Source organism: Molothrus aeneus, chromosome 1 (genome assembly GCF_037042795.1).
Source record: "Molothrus aeneus isolate 106 chromosome 1, BPBGC_Maene_1.0, whole genome shotgun sequence".
Taxonomy (NCBI): Eukaryota; Metazoa; Chordata; class Aves; order Passeriformes; family Icteridae; genus Molothrus; species Molothrus aeneus.
In genome coordinates, this window is record NC_089646.1 from 20017188 (window position 1) to 20035810 (window position 18623).

At 37.4% G+C, this 18623-nt stretch overlaps 1 protein-coding gene across 1 annotated transcript in view; it reads right to left on the reverse strand.

Moving 5' to 3' along the window:
* The window catches only part of MALRD1 (MAM and LDL receptor class A domain containing 1), a 234717-nt gene that overhangs the window by 172525 nt on the left and 43569 nt on the right, over positions 1 to 18623 (reverse strand). Inside the window, exons 12-17 of the mRNA XM_066548719.1 lie at positions 18217 to 18384; positions 16161 to 16281; positions 4523 to 4675; positions 4267 to 4372; positions 2638 to 3005; positions 769 to 1181 (exon numbers count right to left, since the gene is read on the reverse strand). Of these exons, the coding sequence (XP_066404816.1) occupies positions 769 to 1181; positions 2638 to 3005; positions 4267 to 4372; positions 4523 to 4675; positions 16161 to 16281; positions 18217 to 18384 (1329 nt within the window). The remainder of the gene's footprint in view (positions 1 to 768; positions 1182 to 2637; positions 3006 to 4266; positions 4373 to 4522; positions 4676 to 16160; positions 16282 to 18216; positions 18385 to 18623) is intronic.

Here is an 18623-nt window from a genome sequence, read left to right on the forward strand (position 1 = left end):
TTTGGGAAATAATTATGAACAATCTAAAGAAGAAAATGCACTATATCAGGTTTAAAAGGAAGGTGGAAGAGGTTTCTTTTTTATAATATGGTGTGGGGGAAAGGAGAATGGTAATTTTAGGACCAGTTGACAATTGAGTGAACCAATGTCTCCTCTAATAACCCTGCAGAATATCCCAACTGGAATAAAAAGACCACACATAGTCAAAGATAAATAATATATACAATATTTAAAAGAGGAAAATATAAGTCAAGATTTATAGCTGTAACTTACTTTAATGGTATATTTCTCTAAGAAATTTTTGACTCTTAGTCTGACCTGGCAGCCAAACATTTTGTATTGATATATTTTCAGGTATTATAATTTAAAATTATAAAATTATAAAATTATTATAATTTAAAATTAATTTGTAACTCTTTAAAAGTTAGGCAAATCAGAGGATATTCTTTTGAACAGAATTAATGAATCAAACTATTTTGTAGTAGATTTGGATAAGATTTTTTTCACCAAATCCTTGAAAAGAAAAACTAGTATCCATTTTAAAAAACACATATTCAAAATATTAAAATTAAGTGGTTTAGGGGGACAAGTCAATATAACACAAGAACAAAAAATATTTTACATATTTCCTCAAAAAATCCTACAAAATATTTTGAAGCAAAAGTCATCAGACAGTTACAAATAGCTTTGAGATTGTGCAGTTATTTATATACTGTCAGTGTTTTATGATGCAGGAAATAAACACTTCAAAACTTAGAAGGATCATACCTGAAATGGCTTAGAACTGCTGATGAAGAGTGTCTGTCTGATCCATCTGTTTCCTTGATTTCCAAACTTGTACCACAACAGCCATCCCTTAGCATTGCTCACAGTTCTTTTGAAGACTGACAGCTTATAAACTTCTTTTCCAAACATATGATAATGGAAGCGGAAAGCGCAGGTTCCATAGCCAGAAGGGTTGAAGAGAGGACTAAGCAGAACTGCTTTATCCTGGAACTGGCGTGGCTCAGAGGACTCCAGGTACAGGTAGTGTCCTCTGGCTGTGCCTGTCGTGTGATCCTTCAATGGGCCTGTGTTAACTGTGGGGGTTGGACCCTGTATTCTGATCCAGTCAAAGTCATCCTCTACATCCTGCTCCCAATTGCACAGCCCATTTTCAAAGTCACACTGTAGGTCAGGGTCTGAAATGTAAAGAGAACAGACTGTCAAAAATAAAAAAGCAATATCAAAAGGGGATGGGGCTTTAATATTTTTTCTTATCCTTGCAAATATTTATTTCCAATATATATCTGTCAAATTGTACTTAATTTATTGAGTAAACAGAACTGAGAGTAAAATTATCCATGTTATTAATTTTATGTATTATTAAAATTAAAGACTGTAAACTTCTTTAACTGAAACAGATCAAAGGAGTTAAAACTGAGGTAATTGAATGAAATAAACCACACCATACTGTCCTAGTAAGTATATGTGATAAATGATCTAATGTATTTTTGCTTGGCAGATGTAGTCCTAAAAACACATTGGGGTTTAGATCTTTATTATCCTCAATAATATTAACACAATAATTTTACCAAGGCTAAATCAAAGACTTTATAACACAACTGCATTTTTTTATTTGACACCAAGGCAAAATGTATTGATTACTTCTAATATAAAACAATAAAATGTGTCAGAGGTGGTGAGCTTGCATTCCAACTTTGTATCTGCTTTAATAAGCAGTAAGTGACATTATAGTATTTTTTTAAAATAAAGCTGTTGCATTTAATGGTGTTTAAAACTGCAATTCAAACCTTATCATAGACCTCAAAATGAGTTATAAAAAAGCTAGGCATTTCACAAGTAGAAAAACTAAGATAAGCTGGAATGCCTTCACTTTCTTTTAAATTTACAGCAGTTTTAAGTTGCTATTCAGCAATTATTGCTGCAGACTGATATCACCTCGAGCATGTAAGGTGCCCCCCATTCTCAAAATGATTGTGATTTGCATAATTCAGTTACCTCAGGAAGTGATAATGCAAATGCTAGTTAATTTTATTTTATACTAATGTTCTTGAGTTCTTAAAATTGATGAATGCATGCTTCAGGGGAAAAACCATCAACAGCACCCTTCAGCACTCAAGGTGAATGTCAAAAATGGGAACGACTCATAGCTTTCCTCAGTACTTTCAAGTGCTTCCTTTGAAGGGGACAAACAGGTTCAGCATGACTCCTATCTTTAGTATAGATATTTTAACTTTTTTTTGATAGGAAGAGTGTAGGTCCTAAGAAGAGGTAGGACATACACTCCTCTCAGTCCATCAGTATGTATCAGTATGTCTGTACTTGTGTCAGTAAAATCAAAGATAGCACCTTGACTTTACATCCTCCCTTTTAAAATAAACTTGTGACGAATGTTCACGTTTTACACAAGATAAAGAAATAGGGTGGCTTTGGATAAAGGAGATAGAATTCCATTTACCCTCAGTTTAACTCATCATATGCATTTAAGTTTAAAATTATCATTCTGGTTTATTTCTAACTATACTGAGTGGAATCATTACTGGCTGCAGCAATTCTGTGCTCTTTCAGCCCAGGGGTGAATTGGCAGGTCAATTTGTGTGTGGTGTTTAGTAAGCAATAGTGGAAAGTACTCACCACAGCTGTCTTCATCTGATCCATCCCCACAGTCATCCACAAGATCACAGACCAATAAACTGTCAATACAAGCTTTTGTGTCTCTGCACCAGAAGTGATTTGGACCTTCACAACTTAATGCTGGAGGCGGGAGAGCACAGTTTTCAAATCTAATATCATCAATCGCTGAGATGCCCTGATAAACACCCAGACTGATTTTATCAAGAGAAAATTGGAAAGGATGTGGAAGGCGTCCAAGCTGAATGACTGCCTTCAGCCACTGATTTCCCTCGCTGTAGTATGTCCTCCAAAGGACTGTAGGATGTTTCAGCCCATCCACAAGCAATTGCAGCTCTGCTGCCCCAACTGACTCTCCGTAATTGTAATACCTAAAATGATATAAATAAGAATGTTAAGTGGGCAAATGAAGAAAATGGACCACATCAGTTACAATGACCTCTATCTTTTCTGCTATATCTCTGAGATATATAGGAAGTCCACAGGGCCTGTAAGTCAATCTATTTTCTGAATGATGGTAGGATAGGCTGCTATATCAGTCTAGGCCTGGTCTCAAGAACTGAAGATTTTGAGAGAAGAAGCATACTTCATTAAATTGAAACCCAGAACTGAAGAGTCACATTTGCTTTTATATTCAGAAACAAACACTGCTCACTCAGATGCATAATCTCTTTTTATAAATTTAATTCAGTACATGATTGTAAAGTTTCAAGAAGGAAAAACAGAACACCTGCTGAATGCATAAGTATGCTCTCTATCTACGTTAGTTTTTGTTAACATGTTGCCTTCTAAGCCTTCAGCATTTAAAACTGACAAATACTTGGGTTGGCAATTGTACAACAAAACTGGGAGCAGAAGCACATATACAACCAACTTTTAATATCCAACTTCAAGACATGAATCTTGTATAAAAAGACAGTTCCACTTCCTATGGCAGATGTATTTGACATCACTGAGATAAACTGCACTTAATTGTTATTAAGGTCAGGCCAGACCTTTATTTAAACAGTGACACCAATTTGGCCTTAGTAAACAAATTATCAAAGCTATATTTTTCCTGTCTATCTTTGACAAGTTTGCACAAAGACTGAGACAAGTCAATTACTGAAAATGTTTGTTTCGGTTTGATTGTTGGTTTTAGTTGTGGGGTTTTGTTGGTTTGGTTTGGTTTTTTCTGTGTATGTGAAAAATAAATGGAAGCAAAAAACCAATTCTCACACTGAAACTTGTACTTAATAATAATGAATCTAATTTTGGATACTCAAGATGACTCAAGTACCTATTAGATTTTTCAGTGATTCACGTTTTCAAATTATTAACCAAAGAACAAAGAATTAACCAAAGAATTGTTAGCAAAAGGACTGTGGTATTTGCCCATGTATATGCAGGCATAATCCTTTACTATAATTTTGCTCAGAGCCTGACAACAAAGTCATGTCCTGTTTCACTTCTTTTCTGCAAGTGTTTCATATTACACCTGTATTGTTCACAGTGAAGACTATATGCTGACAGAATAAAATGAAATAAATACTTCAGAGAAAGATGTATCTATTTCAAACTATAATCTCAATTTCAGTCCAAGAGAAGCAATGTGAGATAATCCAGGAATTTTAAATGTAAAGTATTTCATACCAAAAGGACAGTGTGCAATTTGATCCTGTTTGCCTGAATTTTGGGCTTCGTAGCCGAGCTATTTGTGAAATACTGTTGCTGGTCTTCAGAATGAACATAAAATGACCTGTTAAAAAAAACCAAAAAGCAACTTTTCAGCTCAAGAAATAAAGGGTTTATAAAGGTTTTTACAGCACTCATGGCCATCACTTGAAATCTGGCCAGGAAGCAGGTTTACCTATTCCACTTCTCTGTTTCTAGGCCTGGCTTGTCTTACCTTCAGATTTGTTATAGGTGTGATCCCGTGGAGGAGCTTGCTTCTGAAATGCAGGTGGAAGAGCATTGCTGGAGCTTCTTACCCAGTCAAATTCATCTGCATCTATAGCTTCAAACCAGCCACAGCTCTCTCTTTCAAAGTCACATACAGCAGCTGGAATAAAGAAAGAGACATTTCATTTCTATATACAACATTACCAAAAAAGCTTTGCAGTATGAAAAGTAAATAAAATGTTTCTAATATGTCATGAATATTCTAGAAGTAAGTCTAGGAAAGGGGGGTGGAGAGGCAGAGTGGCTTTGTACCAGACATGAGGTACTTGCTTAGTAACAGCCGCAGAGGAGCAGCCAAGCCATGGCTATGTGCACTGCTCTCAGTGAAACAGATCCTTCTCTCTTGGGGGGCTTCAGCCAAAGCACTCAGAGCAGGTGAGGAGGTGCTGAAAACAAACCTCACAGTCGTCCTGGTACAGAGCAAGAACACTGGGCACACAAAGCAGCCACAAACCTTCTGCAAGATCTGTTTTGTTGTGGGAGCCAGAAATTAAATCCCTTTTTTCCTAAATGCCAGCAAGTATGTTAATGATAACAAAATCCTCCCTCTGTACATAACTGGAATGAAGTTAAATATCAGGCATTAGTGAGAAACTATGATATTGGTAATCTCTGCAACACAAACTACTGAAGTGAAAAAGATCTAAAAAGCATATTCAGCTGCATTCTTCAATACTTCAATTTAAAAAGCAGTGATATTTTAGAAAATGTATATATTACAAACACAGGGGGGAAAAAAGAGTAGAAGAGTGTCATTTATGAATGAATGTAAATTAACATAGAATCATGGAATCGTCTGGCTTGGAAGGGACCTTAAAGATCTTTTAGTTCCAGCCCCCCTGCCATAGGCAGGGACAGCTCCCCCTAGACCAGGCTGCTCAGAGCCCCATCCAGCCTGGCCTGGAAAACCTCCAGGGATGGGCTATTCACAGCTTTTCTGGGCAACCTCGTCCAGTGACTCACAACTCCCACAGTGAGGAATTCCTTTTCATCAGATTTTTCTCTCTGGTATTTTATAAAAATTTTCATGAAATCACAAAATTATATTTTTTTTTTATTCCTGCAAATATAAGAGACTTTTAATGGAAAATAATAGGGGAATTAAAGACTTTAAGAAATAATTTATTAATCATATACATAGAATAAATAAAGCAAATATTCAGACATGACTGTCAGAATTCTGCCATTATTTTATAATTCTTATCACAGCTTTCAGCCATCATATTATGCTATGGCAGAGTATGGTATGTAGAATATGCACATATCAGAATCATATAAGTCCCCTGAAGAATAAGATTACATTAGTGTTTATTTATGGAAAACATGGGAAGTTTTTTCCATTTGTTGTGTTTGATTTTGTTTGTTTTCCTCTTTAGAAACTATGTTACACTAGTTATACATATTTTTTAGAAATAATGAAAAATTACTAATGAGGCATATTAGTAATATTGATAGCTATAGCTTCTAAAAAGAAAAGAGTTTGTAAATTATTGACATCTAAAAGTCCACAGTTAGCTTCAAAAAAAATCTACAAATATGGAAGAACAAATAATGTTTAAGAGATCCAATAAAATATATGTTTTCTCTGCATATGGTGTATGTGGGTCAGAAATGCCGATGATAAAATGATACAAATCAAATGTGACTAAAAAACAGAAGAAAGGAATTTTTTGACAGAAAGTTTTGATAGAATAAAATGAAGACAAAATATATCTGCAAATATTCAAGGACCTAAGCATGAGAGAAATTACTGAAAATCCCCAGAGAGAATATCATGAGAAAGGAATATGGACAGCTATTTTGATTTGCTTTTTACTCAACTGAAGAAACCATCACATATTCCCAGGAGAACAGCCACAAAGTATATGACAGACCTTGGACACAGATGGTTACACCAAATGAGGCAAATAAACAAGATAAAACTGTTAAGTCTGAGCCCAGACTTCTTGCATCTGTAACTTGTAACACAGACAAAACAGAGAAGAAAGGATTCACTAGACCATTTAGCTTAAGCATGGATGAGTACAGTGAGATAAAATAACCCTGAAACCTTCAACTAAATCTCAAACCAGCTATTTAACACCTAGGGAAAATACAAGAATACAGAAAGCTGGTAGAGCCTGGGTGAAATGCACTTGGATCTTGATGCTTGATAACACTTCAATTATCTACTTGTCTTGTCCCATAACTTCTTTGACTGGCAGTTTAATTTCACATAGATTATTCAGAAAAAAAGTCTCTTGATTGGGTACTTTTGTTCTTTCTCTCACAGTGAACTCCACAGTCTAATCCGCCTTCGCTCTGAAGACTTTTGGTTTAGCTTTTCTCCTATTTGCTCCTATTTGATTTTCTTCCTTTTTTTTTTTTTTGTTCTCACATGCTGTGTATATACTCTAATCTCAAGTGAGCCTATGCACTCTGCCAGGCTGTCTGCTCTTCATGTGCTGATGAATTTATTGCTAGTGTTTCTTAAACTTGTTTTGTCATCCTTATTATGTTTTTACATTTAACCTAGCAACATATGTCATCTTTTCTATATTTTTAAATTAGAAAATACTTCAACCATTTGTTTGATGCTGTTTAACTCCTAGTGGTATCCAAATGTATGAATTCATTTTTCTTTGCTGCTCCTTTCAGCATCGTTTCTAACAAGCTCCCTCCCTAGTCAGGACGGAATCAGAGATCCTGTGAGCGACACATTTCAGAGTGGTTGGCTTTGGGGATGCTTTGAGCAAGCTCCCTTTACACCTTCAACAGATTCAGTTTTCTCTGAGTTGACTTGTTACCATAAAACCTCAGATTTCTTTCTGATTTTGGGCTCTTATGCAAAGTACTTTTCCCTTTCTGTTTCGAGAAGTTTTATTCCAAGGCCTTCACAAATCAGATGTGCAGTTTCTCTGTTAGCTGAGTGATGCCTAACATGAATTTAATAAACAGTCTTGCTCAGAACAGTATTTTAAAAACAATTGTTTAAGATATAAGCATTTCTTCAAGAATGGAAGTTCATAAATCTCTACAATCCCCAAAATCTCTGCTTGTCGTTCAGCCCATGTAAGTTTATACAGAATGCATCATAAATAAAAAATCCAGGTGAAGAGATAACATCATCATTACTGGCTTAAAATATTTTCCTTTATTTAAAAAATGTTTCTAAACCTTCAAATATCTTAATAAACTTTAATTTTCAAACAGTAATTATAAGATAAATTTAGGAATTTATTGCAAATTGACAAAATTTGCAATGAATGGCAAAAATAAAATTATCATCAGTTCTAGGAACCAGTTTAACTCTGGACACAGTCATCTTAGACTATTATAACTCTCTTTATAGTACAAACACACCTGTCTTCTCATTTTTATGTTTTCTATCCCAGCTACTATTTACTAATTCCATTATATGGACTCTATCAAACAACACCATAATTTGCTGGTGCACTGGCCTAATTTCTACAGTGACAAACCGAATAGAGAACAGTTAAAAAAATAACTGCAAAAGTTCATCAGCAACAAGCATTGCTAACTGAACAAACAATCAAAAAAACAAAAGACAAAAAGCAAGTCACTACTTGAAGATCAAACATATCTGATCTTTACAAAATCCGCAGCAAAATTCCCCCTTCCCTCACTTTTCACCTCCAAATATTAATTGCTACTATTTTGAATAAACAGAACCAAAAATCCACACTTAAACATAAAGGTTTAAAAAAAATAGATGTGGTAGTCTTCTCTACAGATGGCTACAGGAACAAAGTACTCCAGAATATTTTCTTTTGCTAAATTCTGTTGGGAAATCCATTCCAATAGCCATGAAATTGCAATAGACTTCTTTGTGATTTCAGTCATGTGGGTTTTTTAGTACTAGACAGACATGAATTGTACACAACACAAAAGTGTACATCACTTGTGAAATGAGAAATAGCTTTGCCTGTAAGGAAGGAAAAACATGCAGATTAAAAAGGTTTTGTTATAAATAAACCTTGTGACATCACTGTGCACCTACATTTTTAACAGCTAACTGCACAAAATACCTCCTAACTTAGCTGTAGGACTTAGAAAGATTGAGATTTTTACAGAGGGAAAAAATTTTCTTAAATAAATTCTATAAAACTGAAGGGAAAGTTCTTCTTTTTACTGAACTATGCAAAAATAAGGTCCAGTGGTCACTATTCAGGTCTTCTTGTTATTCACCCTGTTTTCTCTGCCACCAAAGCCCATTCAATATTTTTTATCAAAGTGCATAATTTGCTGGAAACCAAATGAGTAACTATGAAATGAGACATAGGTTTTTGCCCAAAAAATACTATGTAGATATTTGCTGAAAGAAGTAGACAAGTTAGACTCATGATTTCTGGGTTCTATACAAATTCTAAAAGTGTGTGTGGTCTGTGTTGGAAAAATATCCTTGCTCTTTCCTAAATGCTTTTCTTTTCCGCAGCTTATTTCCTGTTTTACCTATTACACAACTGCTCTTCTGTGACCCCTTTTCTCAGTCCCACTATCACTGGAAAACTGGAAATCCTCACACTCTTACCTCATTTCCCCAAGCAGCTCCCTGATCTCATGCAGTCTCAGCTCCTGTCACTTAATGGCCACACATGATACCGATCCCTCCCAAAATATCACATATTGTTTATTCCCATTCTCTCCTTGTTTTATTCTCTCTCACCAGACATTTGGTCTTCCATTATTTTTCTCTCTCCTGAAATTTTGATCAGCCGCTCCCAGTTCTCCCCCCAGAGCAGCCAAGATCCCTCCTGCCCCGGCTTCCTCCAGCCCCTGGTATCTTCTCTCCTACACCAACAAGCTCAAGCAATGCAGCCTTTGCAGCCCATTTCTTATCCACTGTCAAAGGTATTTTCCTTCCTCTGTAGATGGGATTTCAGTCCCATCCCTTCCCCATTTAACTTTCATGAGCTGATTCTTATGCAGTTATCTAGGCACTTCCAGTATTAGGTACCTTCTCCAATTTACAACCTGCAATCTTTTCACTCCTTGAACTTAAGCCCATCTCTCTGATCTGGCTGCTGTTTCACCTTTAAGAATTACTGATTTGCCTGGCAGAAATAGAGTAGCAAGCATATGAGACAGACATTTTGGTATGCAAGATTTGACTCTAAAAATGAGATTTAGGAAGAGTTACTGTATAATTAGAGCAGAAGTGGGAAATATACGGAATGTTTCTTATAATACTGAGGAGATTTTTATTGCTTATATGAAGGTAGCCATTAGAAACCAAATAATATTTATCTTTAAACAATTATGCCACTAAAGTAGGTTTTAAGAACCAATACGTGCATCCTTCTCTTTACTTGCCTTCTAACTCAAATTAAGGTACATAAAACTGTGTACAAAAATATAGATTATGTCCAGCTTATGAATTACTTCATTTAAGGCTAGCCTTAGCATGATTGTGCTGCCCTAAATTGTGCACCATAGAATAATAACTATTAAATGCATCTTTCATTTAGACATAAACACAAAACAATACCATGTGTTTATGTGTGCTGGTTTGGGCTGAAGTGTAGTTAATTTTCTTCACAGTAGCTGATAAAGGGCTATATTTTGGATTTGTGCTGGAAACAGTGTTGATTATTCAGGGATATTTTAATTATTGCTGAGCAATGTTTATATAGAGCCAAGGCCTTTCCTGTTGCTCACACTGCCCCACCAGCAAGGGAGGGAATGCACAAAAAGCTGTGAGGAGACACATCCAGGAAGGCTGATCCCAACACCAACAGGATAGCCTACATCTTGTGGTGTCATGCTCAGCAGTAGACCAGGGGTGATGTTCTGAGTGGTGGTGTTGATCTTCCCAAGTCACCATAATGTGTAATGGGGCCCTGCTCCCCTGGGGATGGCTGAACACCTGTCTGCCCACAGGGTGAATGTGATCCTTGTTGTGCTTTGCTTGTGTGCATGGCTTTGGCTTTCCCTATCAAACTGTCTTTATCTCGACCCATGAGTTTTCTCACCTTTACTCATCTGATTCTCTCTCCCATCCCACCAGGGGAGTGAGTCAGCAGCTACATGGGGCTGAGCTGGGGGTTCAGCCATGGCAGTCTTTTCTGGCACATGGGGCTTGAAGGGTTTGACATAATGAAAAGTGTGATTGGAATGTGTTGGATCAAATTTATAGCTTATATTGATTTTTAGATATTAATTGGCACACTCCTGTGCTTGCCATGGGGCTGCTTTCCTGACTGTTCATTAGAGCCTGGTGCTCACTATTGGCTGCTTCTTGCTTTCACTGCTTGCTGACTGCTTATCTCCTTACTCTGCTGTGCCTGGAGCATTTTGATAAGAACACAGGTGATGAGCCTGCTGGCGCATGGCCAGGTCACTGCTGCTGCTGGGACTCCAGTGTGGATTCAAATCAAGGGGACTGGGACCTATGGATGAGGCCACATGGGCCTGGGACTCCCTGGGGTGCCTGTGGCTGAAAACAGGCCCATGCCAGAGCAGGTACATCTTGAAGCACCTGTGGCCATGGTTATGTCTGCGTGGTAGCAGGTGTAACTCTGAAGGGTAAATCCATGCTGGAGAAAGTACACCTCAAAGGATCTCTGGCTGTGGCTGAGTCAGTGCTGCAGCAGGTGTGCCTCGATACATCAGTGGCTCTGAACGAGGTCAGAACCTCAAAGCATGTGACCATGGATAGACCTCTTAAAAATGCTATATTTCATATAAATGTAAATTATTTATTATTTATTTTATATAGAAACCCATATAATTATTCCTGAATCCACACCATAAGTAGACAGAAAAAAAAAAGGACACATAAGACAGAGCATAAAGGAGAAATTAGCAAAGGGCAGACAGATTATCAAGAATATATTTATGTTAACAGATTGCTTTTCAACCTGATCTTATTCTTATTCCATCAACATAATTTTAGGGTGCAAAAGTGAGCATTTCGACAACACCAAATGCATAGAATGTAGACCACAGAAGTCATGCTGCACATTCATCTTCCAGAGCACAAGCAAACAATGTGATAGGTGTGTTAGGTCACTGCTGTAAATCTGCAGTTTGAAAAAGGCTGTCACATTTCTCCTCTGCTTTAATGCGTGGAAGTCAAGTATAAAAAGTATAAAAGCTTTATGGCCATAGTAAATTCTTCATCTGTAGAAGAAAAGCTGTGATCTAATAGTCAGGGGTTGCAGCACTCAAGAGAGAAAATATTTTGTCAGTCTCAGAAGGGGTAATCTTCAACTGAATTCTTGCAGGCCTGACAGAAAAAAAGGTACTAATTTGAGTGGAAGTGAAAACCAAGAGATATCTCAAGTATTGATATTGAGAGTTAAAAAAATTGTATGGAGATCTGGCTTATTCAGTGGGTGTAGTGGACCCAAGCATCTAACTAAATAATCTTGCTGGAATTTAAGATTATAAGATTTAAATGGAACATATTTTGAAAGACATTTTAAGCACATGTAATATCTTTGCCTGGTTCTCATACAAAGAGAAAAACATTAACAAGGTCAAGGTGCATGTAATCCCTATTAGATGGAACACCATGGGAAAAAATCTTAATATTGATGAAAACAACAATGTAGTTGGAAGAGGTGAACAAAAATCTGTGCATAGCCAAGTTCAGAAATAAGGAAAATTGAGAAATATTAAATGCTTGCATCCAAGAGCAGGAACTGCAAAGAAAATATAGAAAATAATGATGCACTACATAAGCATGAAGATGATGAAATACTATTTGAAAAAAATTAAAAGAGCTATTCTAGTGCTGCAGACTACCAGATTAATGTGCTGAAAGGCAAGTTTATTGCTTGGAAACAGTCAGCTTGCCAAACTGCTTGCAGTGTCCTTTGTGTACCTACATTCTGCTTCCCACATTACAAGCTGTACTGCTAGCACACATTGAGCCAGCTCAGCAGTAACAATGATTTATAAGTCAGCAATATACTTAGAGCAAAGATCACCATAAATATAACGGTTCCAAAGTTTAACCTTTAGCATGGCATTGTTAATGTATTGTCTTGACAAATGCGACTTGGGTATAATAAAAGAGTCTTCAGACATATAATTAGAGGAAAAAGAAAAAAATCAGTTGCCATATAGGCTACTTGTAATTAAGGCTGGTCTAGGAACACCTAGCTGGACATTTGTCTTCAACCAAAGGTACAATGTTGAAATGGAAACAAAGGCTGAATAGTTAAATGGAAATATAAATGGCCTCAAAAACCAGATCGTAATTTTCTTGATTAAAAGCTACCACTTCACTACTATCCCAGTGCAGTGAAAGTTGCATGCAGCTAAATCTATTTAGAACATTTTTTAATTAAACTATTGATTTAGAAGTGTTATTATTTTGTCAGAGAACAAATAACCTTTACCTGAATTTAAAAAGGGTAATGTTAGAAAAATCCAGACTATCATAACCCAGCGCTGAATAAGGTATGTAATCATAACTAAAGTAGAAAAAACATCAAGTGAATTAAAAATTGAGTGTTTTAATATGAGTAATATGAACAGAGAAGGAGTAAAGAAATAAAAACTCTTCTCAGTTGTGCCCAGTGAAAGGAGAAGAAGCAACAGACACTTGTTTTACCACAAGGGTGATCAAACACTGGGACAGGGTGTCCTGGCAGGCTGGGTAGTCTCCATTCTCATAGGTATTCACAACCTAACTCTGTCAAGCTCAGGGCATTCAGCTCTGGTGTCTCTGCTTCAAGCAGGGTGGTGTTTAACCACTAAGTAATCTTCAAATATGACTTCCAGCCTCAGCTGTGCTACAATAACATCAGAATTTTCTTTACTCTGGCCCACAAGAGGAAAGATATTCTGCTTAGTGAACACTCAATAGTAATTTCTGATTTTAGCTAGGCAAACTACTATCTACTAAAGCAAAATGCAGTTTTATATGTCAAACTTCTGTATATTTTGGATAGTAGTCTTTCTAAACACTTAAAACCCTCAATATTAGTGCTCTAGCTGAAGAAGATTCAATGCTAAAATTGAAGAAAAATTACATAGAAGCTGTAATTATTTGATTTACCTGCTAATAGTCAAATAGATCTTTGTTTATCTGAGCAACAACTCTCAAATCTCCAAATAAAAACCATAAAATATGAACAGTGAAATTGGATTATATTAGCGCCTCTAAAGAAGTTTATGTTTTTAGATGCGTAACAGGGCACAGAAAATAATTTGAGGATCTTGTCTACCACATTTCTGTCATTTGTGTTGAATGTGCTAGAAAGCATCATGCTCTATTTTAAAAAAGAAAACTTGCATTAAATAAGGCTCATGGCAATTCTTTTGAAAATGCATCACAAGTTCTACAGCAAAGCTGGTGGTTTAAAGCAAGAGACTCATTTTCAAAAGTGCAAAGTATAACTGTGATTTCTTATGCAAAGCAGGAAACTGAATGAATCAAAAAGACTTTTGAAGCTGCATATTAGAGACCCTGAAACAGTTCCAAGCTCCCTGCTGACTGTACAGTGGAGAGGGATTCTGAGATGCATCACCTCCCTCTACTTTCCCACGTGTTTATTTCCATGCAGGGAAGGCCCAGGCATGTGGCCCTGACAGGAGTCACAGCTCATCCAGAGGACACTGACTCTGCTTAAATTGTATCTGTGACCAGGCTCATGGTACAGCTGTGGTACCACCGTGGCATCTTCACATCAGAAGTATATAAAACATACAATTTGAATGCAAGTCTGTGGCCAGTGCATTAGAATTATAAAATAAAATACTACTTTTTAAGGAGCATCTTCTACTAAATAATTAATCAAAATCTTTTCTTCTGGTTTTAATGCTAAGAGAGAATAGTTGCTACAGAAACTAAAAGGGGAAAAAATCACAGAACAGAATCAAAGTGAAGTAACTATTTCTCGAGAGCTTTTACTTTTAATTAAATTTCAAGATTTATGAGGTCATGAAAGCATTGAAAATAGGACAAAGGAACATAGTCACAGGAGCTTAACAACATAGATTTCAAAGATTTCACTTACGGCATTTGGTTTCATCGTGGTTATTTGGGCAGTCAGGCTTAAAATCACAAAATTTATCAGGCGAAATACATTGCCCATTCCCACATGAAAAAAATCCCTCTGGACAGTAAAAAGATGAAGCATTAGCATCTGCAGATTCTCTTTCCCCTTTAAAAATCAGAAAAAGACATGTAAGCAAACTCACAAGTATATAAATTATAAGAAGTGCTTTTCATCTCCTTTTAATATAGCAACGTGCTCAGCACAAGGAACAGATCAGCACCTATGCAGTGTACCAGGTCGTATCACAGCTGATCTCAATGTCTGATGGCCTTAAACTAAATCTTACTCTCCACAATATTCAAACTTTCATGTGAAAAGTTATCAAATACACCTTGGTGTTACAGAGCCAGGCTCCTGCTCAGAGGCCAGAGGCTGGTATGGCTCTCTCCTCTTTCCCTGGGAGCCAGGTGCAGGTTTTCCACCAAACCTTTCTGCTGTAGCCGTGCTCTCTCTCTGCTCAGGTCACAATGCAAGGTGCAAGAAGCCAAAATTGGGTGCTGCACCATTACTAGCCTGTACCTCAACTTACACACTAGAAAACACCCCAAATTTCAATGAATGGGGAAGCAAAAAGCCAGGGTCTGCTGGTTTTTATTCAGTAGATTTCTGGAAAGTGAGAGGAATGATGAGCAGCTTTTTATATTCTTTATTTACCTTAACTTTTTAAATACTCATATTTCTATCCAGAAAGGGATTAAAACAAAAAATAACTCCCTTGTAAAGACAATATCTTTGTGATTAATGGGTAAATGAGGGAGTTGTAAGGAAAATAATTAAAGCAAATAAATGTTTCTCTAAATGCCTCAACCCCACTGTATATAGGGATCAGAGAAGCCTTAAAAACACAACACTGAAGTTCTATATTATGCCTTTAAATTTTTTGGATATTAAATTCAGATACCTAATGGCTATAACTCATCAACATCACCCCTGACTTCCCATGTGCCCATGCCATTTTTGAAAAGCAGCTGTTAGCATCAAGAGGACCACAAGCAGCAGTCTGACAGGTTACGTTGTTTTATATTTCCATCCATTGGCTCTTCAAGACTACAGAGTGTGAGTACAAAGATGAGTTTGGTGGGCGTTCATTATATGTCAGATTTTTAGCAGTAATGATGGGAGAAGCCTTCTGCCCTAAAGATAAAGCAGCCAAATTTGCTCTTTAGCGCAAAATTTAGGATTCTTTGCTTCTGCTTCTGCATCCAAACATGAATGCGAGCAGGTTCTACATAGTGAGTGGTACCAGGAAATTCCCACCAGAGCTCATTTCGCAGAATTAGTGCAAATTTCTTATAGCAGCTAATGTGTTACACAAGGATGAAAGCCTGCATTATAGAGCCATAGAATGGTTTGGATTGGGAAGGACCTTAAAGATCATCTAGTCTGCCACGGGCAGAGTCACAGACCCATCCAACACAGCCTGGAACACTTCCAGGGAGACGACTGATTACAGCATAGGGACTTTTTTCTCAGATTATCCTCTACTTTATAAAAAATAACTTCAAGTTGTCAATAAAATAAGTTATATATAGCAGACATTGGGGAAAAGGTATTGAAAACCATGAAACTTGCCTTCACTTTCCTGGTCGACTCCTGGTAGTGGCCAATTCACAACTACACATTCCCCTGCTATACTGATATCATCAATAGCAACAGTAGCATTTTTTGTTAGAATAGTACCTCGCAAGATAATCTGTAAAGACAGGAAAAAAAGTTAATTCATTAAAGGTGGCATGATAAAAAGACATAAACACACACACATATTTATTTATATATTACTTTATAATTTATGACATCTGCATAAATAGAACTCTGAACATCAGCCAGGAAAAACTACAACTGAGATTTGGCCGGGTCAGAAATTTGCTCCTCCACTGTCAAAGCCATAACTATTTTACCTAGGGAAAGTTATGCAACCCAGATGAGCTTGCTTCAATCAAAACTGGTTAAAGTCATCACTACTGAATGAATGGTCTTCCTGCTGGAACACATAAAAATTATATCTTCTTAAATTAGCTATTCAAATATGATGATTTATACCATTTAATTGTGTTCATCTATACTGTGCCGGATGAAGTTAGCAATGTGGGGATAGATTGTAGGGATAATATAGGGATAAATGTAGGGATAGCTTGAAGTACCTGCACTGTCAGCCTCACCTCTGTGTCTGGGCAGATCATGGAACAGATCCTCCTACAAGTTATGCTAAGGCACATAGGGAGGTGGCTTGAGACAGCCAGCATGGCTTCAACAAGGGCAATTCCTGCCTGACCAACCCAGTGGACCTCTATGATGAAGTGACTGCATCAGTGAAGGGTTATGGCTCCCATATCTGGACTTCTGTAAAGCCTTTGACGTGGCCCCCACAACATCCTGCTCTTCAAATTGGAGAGAGATGGATTTAATGGAGGGACTGTTAGGTGGATAAAGAATTGGTTGCATGGTCACATCCAGAGGGTGGTGGCCAACTGCTCAGAGTCCTGGCGAACATCAGTGAGAAGTGATGCCCCTCAGGAGTCCATATTTGGACCAGTGTCATTTAATATCTTTATTAATGTGATCAAGCGCACCCTCAAAAAGTTTTCAGTGGTTGTACCAAGCTGAGTGGTGCAGCTGACATGCCTGAAGGACAGGATGCCATCCAGAGGGACCTGGACAAGCTTGAGAAGTGGCCTGTAGGAATTTCATGGGGTTCAACAAGACCAAGTGCAAGGTGCTGCCCCTGGGTTGGGGTAACCCCCAGTATCCATCCAGGCTGGGGATGAAGGGATTGAGAGCAGCCCTGCCCAGAGGGACCTGGAGGTGCTGGTGGAGGAGAGGCTGGACATGAGCCAGCCATGGGCACTCACAGCCCAGAGAGCCAAACCTGCACTGGGCTGCGCCAAAAGCAGTGTCAGCAGCAGGGCAGGGAGGGGATTCTGCCCCTCCAATCTGCCCTACTGAGAGCCCAGAGTATTGTGTCAGCCTCTGGGGTCCCCAGCACCTATTGGAGTGAGTGTAGAAGAGGTCACCAAGTTGATCAGAGGGATGCAGCACCTCTCCTGTGAGGAAAGGCTGAGAGAATTGGGTTTATTCAGCCTCAAAATGAGAAGGCTCTGGAATAACCTAATTGCAGCCTTCAGCACCTGAAGGAAGCCTACAAGAAGATGGAGAAGGACTACTTATGAGGTCATGTAGCAACAGGACAAGTGGAATGGATTCAAACTTAAAAAGAATGGGTTTGGATATCGGGAAGAAATCCGTTACTTTGAGGGTGGTGAGGCACTGGAATGTTACCCAGGAAATTTGTGGATGCCCCATCCCTGGAAGTGTTCAAGGCCAGGTTGGATGGAACTTTGACCAACTTGGTCAAAAGAAAGGTGTCCTTGCCAATGGGGGTTGAAACTAAATAATCTTTAGGGTCCCTTGATATTTGTTACTAAAAGTTATTCTAATGCTTAGAATACTGAAACAATGGCTATGCTCTTTAATAGATGGATCTGTGGAAAAACTTGAATTAAATTTTTTTTCATATGACCATTAAAGAATAGAAAATCTCTTTTTATATTTCATCATTAAAAGTAAATTAATTCTAAAGGCCAAAGTAAAATATCTTTTTGAAAGCAATGTAAATGTGATATACAGTTACCTGAAAAGGTAATTTCTCAGCCACACTTCCTACAGGTATATCAATTTTTTTCCAGTTCATCACAGGCAATCCTGAAATGTCATGTAATTTTTCCAAACTTCCATTTAATGTAGTCCTCTTAAAGACAGAAAGCTGGGAATCTTGAGATAACCAGTACCAAAATCTAACCTGTTGAAAGATTTTTTTAATGAAAAGCTTTAAAAAATATATAATCAGTCTGCAATAAATTCAGTACCAAGTAATATATGTACATCATAACAAAGGAAGACATGATGGGTCTAAGCACAAACTTGGCACAAAAGATAGGGATGTTTGAAATCACAGAATGTTGAGGAGCAGTACCATGTCAAATGACAAGACTATATTTAAAACTAAAGCTCATTTTTACAATTTACTTTTAACTTCTA